We start from the raw sequence: 11,437 nt of genomic DNA, 5'->3' as shown, positions 1-11,437 counted from the left end.
TTACACAACAAGACGTCAATCTTTATTTACAAAGGGCTCGTCCACTTTAAAAGCAGTTGTACAGGATCGGACAACCTTGCTGCCAAGCATTACTTACCTGGTGAATACCCTGCAACACCAGCACTCTCTCCTTCTCTGCTGCTGCTCAATGAACTTTGTTTACAGGGTTGGAACAATGAGATCTAGTCTACAAATGACCACTGCTGCCAATCACTGAGTCCTGCAGCCTCATCTCACATAGTTTGGCATCACTTTAGAGAACAATGATTGGCTGCAGCAGTTATGTGTAACTGAAGAGTGACAGCAGCCCTAGAACAGTAGGGGTTTCAACAGGTAATTAATGCTTATTTTGGTAGTTTAATGCATAACCAGCTTTGGCCCCAATTTTCGGACCACCCCTCTTAACAATATTGACCACATTTCAAGTCCCGTAAGGACTGGTTGGTCATGGAGACTTGGAAGATACAACACTAATGCAGTTCACGAGAGCTTGAAATTCTGATTTTCTGCAAGGACATTCTGGAAAAAACATCTCTCGTCCAAAAAGAGAATGATGGGACAAAAGTTGAGGTTGTGGGTCCCAATATGGGTCTGTATATACAGTATATAAAAGTCAGAGAAGAAATCTAAAATAAGTGCTTTCATTATTAGGAGCCAGGAGTCCCATTTTATGGGGCAGGATCATTTTAAGTTCAGTGATATATCCGTCCACAAAGACTCCAGTTTCTCCTGTATTTCCTCTATCGAAGTCACCGTGTCGTGTAAGTCTGACGTAGCCGGAGACATTTTGGACTTCGTCTCCTCCATTTCCATTTTAATAGTATGGGTAAAGTGTTCAATCTGCATCAGGGTATTCCTCTGAAACTCCTCGACTTCTCTGTGCACCTGAGCCGCCATCTCTTCAACATAAGGAGCCACCGGTACGTTGGGTTGACCTTCAGGAAACCTCTCTCTCAAATTTCGAGGATACGTCACCAACTGTTCTTTCAGTGCATCCAGGTTTTTATGGATTTTCTCGTGCAAATTATTTGCGTTCTGAGTCAATTTACGAGATAATTCTTGTACCTGAGCCGTTAGCTTTTCCTGGGAGGTCAAAGATTGAGGAGAAAGGGTCTCATGGAGTTCTTCAACTGCATGGTGGATCTCTGCCAGGAGTCTTTCGCCCAATGGAATTAGAACTGCTCTTACCTTCTCTGTTTGCAGAATGATTTGGTCTTGGATGTTCTCTGCCAGCTTGTGCGGGACGTTATTACTCATGTGATCCTTGCTCAAGCTGAACTGTGCGACCATCTCCTTTGCGCCCCACTCCAAATGGTGCTTCAGCTCATCGGTGTAAGGCAGCAGACGGTTCTGGACCTGTTCGAGATTTTTGCTTATCTTCTGGTGCGCTTCATCAATGTAAGGGTAAATCTTCCGTTGGATCTCCTGCAGTTCCCTACGGATAAGTTTGTGTAGTCCCTCTGAGTCTTCATACAAGTGCTTCTGGAGCCCGCTCTTCCATGGACTAAAGATATTGCCCACGTAGTTGACGCCATTTTGAAAACTGTTTCTCAAGCCGCTAGACAGGAATAAAGTAAAAGACTCGTATTAATTTCATGTTTCCATTGCAGTAAAGTACATGATTGCAAACAGCTCTAGCCATATTGGCCACTAGTCCGGGAGATGATCCATGTGGCGGCCCAAGTTTTGGCACATAGCCATGGTGTTCAATGGCAACGTCTGATGGCGGAGTATTCCCGCGTCATGCAAGGAAATTTTTGGGGAGCAATGTGTTTTGTGAGGTGTTTGGGAGGTTTCGTCGGCACCCTGGAGACTCTTGGCAGCTCTTCCAAGAGTCATGAACTCTCCATTTTCCAGAATCGTTCTGCATGGGTTGGAAAGTATAGCATAACGGGAACCTGTCACCTTTGTAAACACTATGTAATCTGCAGATAAGTCACGTTACAATGCTGGCCGGCCACCTTTCTGAAAGTGCGGGAACCAAGAGAAAATTAACTTATTTCTTCAAAGGAGCTGCCGGCTTTCAGTCATGGCGGAATGCACAAAGCATCTCCACTTACTATCCAGTGAGCGGCGACTGTAAGCACACCACGGCACTTTGATTGACAGCTTGCTCTGCCCAGATGTCCTACACAGCAGGCTGTCAATCATATTACCAGGGCGTAATAACAGCTGCCACTCACAGGAAAGTGAGCGGTTACTGCAGCCACTCTGTGCACGCCTCCATGACTGAAAGCCGGCAGCTCCCGGGAGGAAATACATTTGTTTTTCTCCCAGTAATTTGACCTGCACTCGTTATCCTTGTCCTTAATTAAAGTTTGCCATCTGAGATAAAAAGGTGTTATATTATTTATTGCCATGTAGCTATGCAGATCATATGTTTTAGTTTCAGATAAACCTACCTGACTTCGGTCACCGGAGTTTTATGAAGGTGCCATTCATTTTTCGCATTAGCCACCTGGCTGAAATAATCCCAGAAGCCATTTCTAGTATAATCAGCCTGGCAACCTGACAAGGAAAAAGTTTTGTTAAAAAGTGGAATATAAACATTTATTTTTCAAAAATCAATAGTAAATTTAAAAATAAGAAACTTTATAATATAAGTTGTCGAAGAAACTCTCTTCTTTCTCCTCCTGGATGGATCTTTCATTCTCAAAGTTCTCGGTTCCACGAGTAAAATGCATCTTCATTGATTACAGACTTTCCTATTACTAAGATAGATGACAGTTGGTGCTCATAGAGTTCTATGGAGAACTGCAGCTGAATGTCTGTGTCTGTCTCTATCTCCTCCCCTCTGCATAGATTCTTGTGAGCACCAACTGTCATCTCCTACCTCAGTAATGGGAGACCTGTCCACCGAATACACATTTTACCCATTGATTGAGAGTGAAAGATCAGTCCAGGAGGAGAAAGAAGCGGATTTCTCTAAAGAAGTTGTATTACATAGTTATTACATAGTTGCTTATTTTCATGAAATATAAATTAAATACAGTATATGGTTATAGATCAGGAGAGACGACTGTCAGTCATTACATGTCTCACACTGGTAACTCTCCCTTTCATTTACAATAAGTGTTGAGTTTGTCTTGTGAGATCTATTTTTTTTTGTTAGTTTAGGAAAGGCTGCACTCTGTACATTCATAAAATTGGCTGTCGATTTTGATTTTTGAAGATAACGCACTGTAATGATAACTTACCAGCTATACCCAAAATCAGCAACAGGTAAAAAACCTTCCCACGTGCCATTTGCGAGCCACCGACTTAAATCTCAATTTCCAAGAATGCAAAATGTAGAAACCTTGTATAAAGATAGAATAGTGTTAGTATAATGTTCATACAGGAAATAAATATATCTTGGTATAATGTTCATGAATATGGAAGCAATGAGGGGGAATACATTTGCTGGATCCTAGTCATGCAGCTAGGTTAGTAATCCATGGCCAACGCTTTGGAGCCACAGATTTGCAATGTCCAGGTCAGTATCCCATACCCGCCAGATGGGAGTCATGGAATTGTAGTGGCCAGGTCAGTATCCCATGCCCGCCAGATGGGAGCCATGGAATTGTAGTGGCCAGGTCAGTATCCCATGCCCGCCAGATGGGAGCCATGGAATTGTAGTGGCCAGGTCAGTATCCCATGCCCGCCAGATGGGAGCCATGGAATTGTAGTGGCCAGGTCAGTATCCCATGCCCTCCAGATGGGAGCCGTGGAATTGTAGAGGCCAGGTCAGTATCCCATGCCCGCCAGATGGGAGCCATGGAATTGTAGTGGCCAGGTCAGTATCCCATGCCCTCCAGATGGGAGCCATGGAATTGTAGTGGCCAGGTCAGCATCCCATGCCCGCCAGATGGGAGCCATGGAATTGTAGTGGCCAGGTCAGTATCCCATGCCCTCCAGATGGGAGCCGTGGAATTGTAGAGGCCAGGTCAGTATCCCATGCCCGCCAGATGGGAGCCATGGAATTGTAGTGGCCAGGTCAGTATCCCATGCCCGCCAGATGGGAGCCATGGAATTGTAGTGGCCAGGTCAGTATCCCATGCCCGCCAGATGGGAGCCATGGAATTGTAGTCGTCAGGTCAGTATCCCATGCCCGCCAGATGGGAGCCATGGAATTGTAGTGGCCAGGTCAGTATCCCATGCCCGCCAGATGGGAGCCATGGAATTGTAGTGGTCAGGTCAGTATCCCATGCCCGCCAGATGGGAGCCATGGAATTGTAGTGGCCAGGTCAGTATCCCATACCCGCCAAATGGGAGTCATGGAATTGTAGTGGCCAGGTCAGTATCCTATGCCCGCCAGATGGGTGCCATGGAATTGTAGTGGCCAGGTCAGTATCCCATGCCCACCAGATGGGTGCCATGGAATTGTAGTGGCCAGGTCAGTATCCCATGCCTGCCAGATGGAAGCCATGGAATTGTAGTGGCCAGGTCAGTATCCCATGCCTGCCAGATGGAAGCCATGGAATTGTAGTGGCCAGGTCAGTATCCCATGCCCACCGGATGGGTGCCTTGGAATTGCAGTGGCCAGGTCAGTATCCCATGCCCGCCAGATGGGAGCCATGGAATTGCTGTGGCCAGGTCAGTATCCCATGCCCGCCAGATGGGAGCCATGGAATTGCTGTGGCCAGGTCAGTATCCCATACCTGCCAGATGGGAGCCATGGAGTTGTAGTGGCCAGGTCAGTATCCCATGCCCGCCAGATGGGAGCCATGGAATTGTAGTGGCCAGGTCAGTATCCCATACCTGCCAGGTGGGAGCCATGGAATTGCAGTGGCCAGGTCAGTATCCGATGCCCGCCAGATGGGAGCCATGGAATTGCTGTGGCCAGGTCAGTATCCCATACCTGTCAGATGGGAGCCATGGAATTGTAGTGGCCAGGTCAGTATCCCATGCCCGCCAGATGGGAGCCATGGAGTTGTAGTGGCCAGGTCAGTATCCCATGCCCGCCAGATGGGAGCCATGGAATTGTAGTGGCCAGGTCAGTATCCCATACCTGCCAGATGGGAGCCATGGAATTGCAGTGGCCAGGTCAGTATCCGATGCCCGCCAGATGGGTGCCATGGAATTGTAGTGGCCAGGTCAGTATCCCATGCCCGCCAGATGGGAGCCATGGAATTGCAGTGGCCAGGTCAGTATCCCATGCCCGCCAGATGGGAGCCATGGAATTGCAGTTGCCAGGTCAGTATCCCATGCCCGCCAGATGGGAGCCATGGAATTGCAGTGGCCAGGTCAGTAACCCATACCTGTCAGATGGGAGCCATGGAATTGTAGTGGCCAGGTCAGTATCCCATGCCCGCCAGATGGGAGCCGTGGAATTGCAGTGGCCAGGTCAGTAACCCATGCCCGCCAGATGGGAGCCATGGAATTGTAGTGGCCAGGTCAGTAACCCATACCTGTCAGATGGGAGCCATGGAATTGCAGTGGCCAGGTCAGTAACCCATACCTGTCAGATGGGAGCCATGGAATTGCAGTGGCCAGGTCAGTAACCCATACCTGTCAGATGGGAGCCGTGGAATTGTAGTGGCCAGGTCAGTATCCCATGCCCGCCAGATGGGAGCCATGGAATTGCAGTGGCCAGGTCAGTATCCCATGCCCGCCAGATGGGAGCCATGGAATTGTAGTGGCCAGGTCAGTATCCCATGCCTGTCAGATGGGTGCCATGGAATTCTAGTGGCCAGGTCAGTAACCCATACCTGTCAGATGGGAGCCGTGGAATTGTAGTGGCCAGGTCAGTATCCCATGCCTGTCAGATGGGTGCCATGGAATTGTAGTGGCCAGGTCAGTAACCCATACCTGTCAGATGGGTGCCATGGAATTGTAGTGGCCAGGTCAGTAACCCATACCTGTCAGATGGGAGCCGTGGAATTGTAGTGGCCAGGTCAGTATCCCATGCCTGTCAGATGGGTGCCATGGAATTGTAGTGGCCAGGTCAGTAACCCATACCTGTCAGATGGGAGCCGTGGAATTGTAGTGGCCAGGTCAGTAACCCATGCCCGCCAGATGGGAGCCATGGAATTGTAGTGGCCAGGTCAGTAACCCATACCTGTCAGATGGGAGCCATGGAATTGCAGTGGCCAGGTCAGTAACCCATACCTGTCAGATGGGAGCCATGGAATTGCAGTGGCCAGGTCAGTAACCCATACCTGTCAGATGGGAGCCGTGGAATTGTAGTGGCCAGGTCAGTATCCCATGCCCGCCAGATGGGAGCCATGGAATTGCAGTGGCCAGGTCAGTATCCCATGCCCGCCAGATGGGAGCCATGGAATTGTAGTGGCCAGGTCAGTATCCCATGCCTGTCAGATGGGTGCCATGGAATTGTAGTGGCCAGGTCAGTATCCCATACCTGTCAGATGGGAGCCGTGGAATTGTAGTGGCCAGGTCAGTATCCCATGCCTGTCAGATGGGTGCCATGGAATTGTAGTGGCCAGGTCAGTAACCCATGCCTGTCAGATGGGACCCGTGGAATTGTAGTGGCCAGGTCAGTAACCCATACCTGTCAGATGGGAGCCGTGGAATTGTAGTGGCCAGGTCAGTATCCCATGCCTGTCAGATGGGTGCCATGGAATTGTAGTGGCCAGGTCAGTAACCCATACCTGTCAGATGGGTGCCATGGAATTGTAGTGGCCAGGTCAGTAACCCATACCTGTCAGATGGGAGCCGTGGAATTGTAGTGGCCAGGTCAGTATCCCATGCCTGTCAGATGGGTGCCATGGAATTGTAGTGGCCAGGTCAGTAACCCATACCTGTCAGATGGGAGCCGTGGAATTGTAGTGGCCAGGTCAGTAACCCATGCCCGCCAGATGGGAGCCATGGAATTGTAGTGGCCAGGTCAGTAACCCATACCTGTCAGATGGGAGCCATGGAATTGCAGTGGCCAGGTCAGTAACCCATACCTGTCAGATGGGAGCCATGGAATTGCAGTGGCCAGGTCAGTAACCCATACCTGTCAGATGGGAGCCGTGGAATTGTAGTGGCCAGGTCAGTATCCCATGCCCGCCAGATGGGAGCCATGGAATTGCAGTGGCCAGGTCAGTATCCCATGCCCGCCAGATGGGAGCCATGGAATTGTAGTGGCCAGGTCAGTATCCCATGCCTGTCAGATGGGTGCCATGGAATTGTAGTGGCCAGGTCAGTATCCCATACCTGTCAGATGGGAGCCGTGGAATTGTAGTGGCCAGGTCAGTATCCCATGCCTGTCAGATGGGTGCCATGGAATTGTAGTGGCCAGGTCAGTAACCCATGCCTGTCAGATGGGACCCGTGGAATTGTAGTGGCCAGGTCAGTATCCCATGCCCGCCAGATGGGTGGCAGTTCCCAGAGCTCCCATCCGATGCTGCTAACATTTGTCATCTGATTGCATCTTTTATGAGGCCTTAAAATCATTGTCGATCAGCGGCACATCCCTTCTTGTGAGTAGAAAGCGTGAAATCTGCAGCACAATCCACAGGTGACACACGCAGACGTCGCTGCTGATTCTCTCCGCACAAAAAAAGAGCAATATGTGAACTTCGCCTTCGAGCTTTCTTCCCTCACCAGTGGTCTCCAGCCCTAATTGGGAGTCACAGTCTGATGATAAACTTCAGATGATCATCGTCCAGAAGGCGGCGGATCAATCTACCGTCCGATCATTCATACTGTTAGCAAAATGCCAGACTAACCTGGCAGGCTAAGGGCACGATGAAAAGAGCAAGTGCAGAGCGCTTGCACAATGTGACGAATAATCAGCTATCAACAGCCGATCACGTCAGACGTATCTAATTCGGGCCATGAGATCTGATATTTGGCCATCGGGAATGATTGATCGTGGAGGACTTTAAAAGGACGGTTGTCCAAAATGGTTAAAAAATTTATTTCAGCTTCAGTAAGATGCAGAGATACAATAAAGGGGGATTTAGACTAAATATATATGATGACTATTGGGACCCCCATTATTCTGTGCTTTGCATTCACTTTGATAGGAGTAATGGACCTCAACTAATCATCTGGCGTTTTTTTTTCATAAATAATCCTTTCCTTTCGTCTCCTCTTGGGGGCGCTCTTCCTACAGTATGATATATAGCACATGGCAGCCGGGGCCCTATATGTTACATTGGGGCCCCATAAGTACAATTATACTGCCCCGTTCTATCATTTATTGCAACGTGCAGAAATATTCCATATTTTAATAATCAATAAAAGCCAATAATTAATCCGACATGACAAGTCGCAGACTTACGGAATTTTTTTTTGATTGATTAAAAAAGAAATGTATTAAAAATTGCTATATTTAAAGTAATTAGATTAAAAAAAAGGCATAAAGTTTATTTCTTTTCCTAAAGTCATGGAGTTTATGACGCATTCTGTGCAACTTTTATTCGCTACGTTTGCCCTGAATTAACCCATTACTTGCCAAATTAGACATTTTCATTTTACGGATTTTTTCAGAAAAAGGGCGTCCAAAATATTCAATTCAGAATGACAACGACGTAATTTCCTATTTTGAAAACATTCGTTTTACAAACACAACGCAAAAAATTGGACCTAATTATAAAAATTATAAAACTCTTAGTTGCTGGAAGCTAAAGATTAGGCGTCCCCCCAAAAAAAGGACATTGGTAGATAATGGGTTAATGATTATTGCATGCTAATAACATAGGATAATGCAACTTTATGGAAGTCTTACCTGCAGTAATTTCTTCCCCGGTCAGTGGTAAATCCTGGAGTGAAGTGGAGATCTCGATGGCTTCACGCTTTCACAGAATGATTGGTGCCGCCTCTTCGTCCGTGGTGTAATCTTATGGGACACACACACGACTATTTGGGCTGTGATGTAATATACGCAGTGACCACAAGGAGGCGGCGCTTCCAGCGTAGCGTGATTTTTTTTTTATTAAATCACTAATTATTTGACATTGATTGATTGAGACAGAAGACAAATATCCTACTCTACACGTGATACTTTTACCCAAAATAAACCATAAAAAAATGTTCAAATAAAAAAAAAACACTCTGATAAAAAAATAAAATAAATAAAAATAAACCATAAAAAAATGTTCAAATAAAAAAAAAACACTCTGATTAAAAAATAAAATAAATAAAAATAAACCATAAAAAAAAGTTCAAATAAAAAAAAACAAAACACTCTGATCAAAAAATACTTTATGTATTCATAGCTGTACAGTATACATACTTGGCATCGGCGCATTTGTATAACCCATACGTTACAGTTCACAACGCTCGATGAATACATTAAAAAATATATAATGTCAGAATTGCTGTTTTTTGTTCGTCTTTTTTTTGTAGAATATGAAATGAACAGCAATCAAGAAGAATCATGGAAACATCAATTCATTCCTCAACATATAAGCATTGCAGCCAAACCTAAAAAATAAAAGACCACACCTGACATGTCCTTTATAGTGCTGCTTACAAAAAAAAAAAAAAACTTGCAAAAAATTAAAGGATTTATCTATAATGAATGCTGGGTTTAGACATGTCATGCCGGTAACCACCTATTGACTCCTTGTGCCCAGTGGACTAGTATTTTGCTTGTTCATTGCGGTGATTAAATGACCTAAGGGCGCAGACGGTCATATAAAACGGACTGCAATGGACAGACTGGCCGGCGGCTCTCCCCACCGGAGCGTGGCAGCTTCATATATTTCTATGCAGCTGTCACACTTGGGTAGGGAGAGCCGCCGGCCAGTCTGTCCATTGCAGTCTGATCTTGTTCTGATTTATAGGACAGCGGCAACATATGCAGAGATTGTTTAACAAACAGTGTGTTGTGGTTGCTGAACAGCCGTGAGACATGCAGGCACAAGGGACTCGAACATAGTTTTCGAGCACGCCGAAGTCAATCGGTTAGTAAACGAGCATGCTCAGATAACACCTTATCCCAGCATGTTCACTCATCAGTAATATATCTATATATTGCAAAAATTGAGCACGTTACTAGAGAAGATTCTGATACATTCTGTCTGGATCACTGGGCGAGGATTCGCACAGCTCTGGGCGAGGGTTCGGACATCACTGGGCGAGGGTTCGGACAGCACTGGGCGAGGGTCCAGACAGCACTGGGTGAGGGTTCGTGTGGCACTGGGCGAGGGTTCGGACAGCACTGGGCGAGGGTTCGGAAAGCACTGGGCGAGGGTTTGGAAAGCACTGGGTGAGGGTTCGGACAGCACTGGGCGAGGGTTCGGAAAGCACTGGGCGAGAGTCCGGACAGCACTGAGCAAGGGTTCGGACAGCTCTGGGTGAGGGTTCAGACAGCTCTTGGTGAGGGTTCGGACAGCTTTGGGTGAGGGTCCGGAAAGCACTGGGTGAGGGTTCAGACAGCTCTTGGTGAGGGTTCGGACAGCTTTGGGTGAGGGTTCGGAAAGCACTGGGTGAGGGTTTGAACAGCACTGGGCGAGGGTTCAGACAGCACTGGGCGAGGGTCCGGACAGAACTGGGCGAGGGTCTGGACAGCACTGGGCGAGGGTCCGGACAGCACTAGGCGAGGGATCGGACAGCACTGGGTGAGGGTTCGGACAGCTCTGGGTGAGGGTTTGGACAGCACTGGGCGATGGTTCGGACAGCTCTGGGTGAGAGTTCAGAAAGCACTGTGCAAGGGTTCAGACAGCTCTTGGTGAGGGTTCGGACAGCTCTGGGTGAGGGTTCGGACAGCACTGGGCGATGGTCCGGACAGCACTGGGTGAGGGTTCGAGCAGCACTGGGCGAGGCGAGGGTCCGGACAGCACTAGGCGAGGGTTCGGACAGCACCGGGTGAGGTTTCGGACAGTACTGGGTGAGGGTTCGGACAGCACTGGGCGAGGCTTTGGACAGCTCTGGGTGAGGTTCAGAAAGCACTTTGCAAGGGTTCAGACAGCACTGGGCGAGGGTCCGAACAGCACTAGGCAAGGGTCCAGACAGCACTGGGTGAGGGTTCGTGCGGCACTGGGCGAGGGTTCGGACAGCTCTGGGTGAGAGTTCGGAAAGCACTGTGCAAAGGTTCAGACAGCACTGGACGAGGGTTCGGGCACCACTGGGTGAGGGTTCGAACAGCACTGTTCCAGGGTTCAGACAGCACTGGGCCAGGGTTCGGACAGCTCTGGGTGAGATTCGGACAGCACTGGGCCAGGGTTCAGACAGCACTGGGCCAGGGTTCGGACAGCTCTGGGTGAGGTTCGGACAGCACTGGGCCAGGGTTCAGACAGCACTGGGCCAGGGTTCGGGCAGCTCTTGGTGAGAGTTTGGAAAGCACTGGACGAGGGTTTGGACAGCTCTGGGTGAGGGTCCGGACAGCACTGGGCGAGGGTTCGGACAGCTCTTGGTGAGAGTTTGGAAAGCACTGGACGAGGGTTTGGACAGCTCTGGGTGAGGGTCCGGACAGCACTGGGTGAGGGTTCGGACAGCTCTTGGTGAGAGTTTAGAAAGCACTGGACGAGGGTTTGGACAGCTCTGGGTGAGGGTCCGGACA

At 48.6% G+C, this 11,437-nt stretch overlaps 1 protein-coding gene across 1 annotated transcript; it reads right to left on the bottom strand.

Moving 5' to 3' along the window:
* On the bottom strand, positions 1 to 8,792 carry APOA5 (apolipoprotein A5). Its single transcript, XM_069741006.1, has 4 exons — positions 8,660 to 8,792; positions 3,198 to 3,298; positions 2,403 to 2,508; positions 1 to 1,558 (listed from the first exon to the last, which is right to left on the bottom strand). Exons 2-4 carry the CDS (start codon positions 3,244 to 3,246, stop codon positions 682 to 684), a joined length of 1,032 nt encoding a protein of 343 aa, XP_069597107.1. The 5' UTR covers positions 3,247 to 3,298; positions 8,660 to 8,792; the 3' UTR covers positions 1 to 681.
* Positions 8,793 to 11,437: the final 2,645 nt, after the last annotated feature.

Source organism: Ranitomeya imitator, chromosome 10 (genome assembly GCF_032444005.1).
Source record: "Ranitomeya imitator isolate aRanImi1 chromosome 10, aRanImi1.pri, whole genome shotgun sequence".
NCBI classification, from domain to species: Eukaryota; Metazoa; Chordata; class Amphibia; order Anura; family Dendrobatidae; genus Ranitomeya; species Ranitomeya imitator.
Note: the sequence above shows the minus strand (reverse complement) of the source record. Positions and strands in the feature narration are given on the sequence as shown.

Excerpts from the sequence above, each read along its gene's own strand:
- APOA5 (XM_069741006.1), bottom strand. The coding sequence starts at position 3,246 with ATGGCACGTGGGAAGGTTTTTTACCTGTTGCTGATTTTGGGTATAGCT. Across the intron at positions 2,509-3,197 it reads GCTGATTTTGGGTATAGCTG|GTTGCCAGGCTGATTATACT; the intron begins GTAAGTTATCAT and ends TTTCCTTGTCAG. Across the intron at positions 1,559-2,402 it reads ACTCCGGTGACCGAAGTCAG|CGGCTTGAGAAACAGTTTTC; the intron begins GTAGGTTTATCT and ends ATTCCTGTCTAG.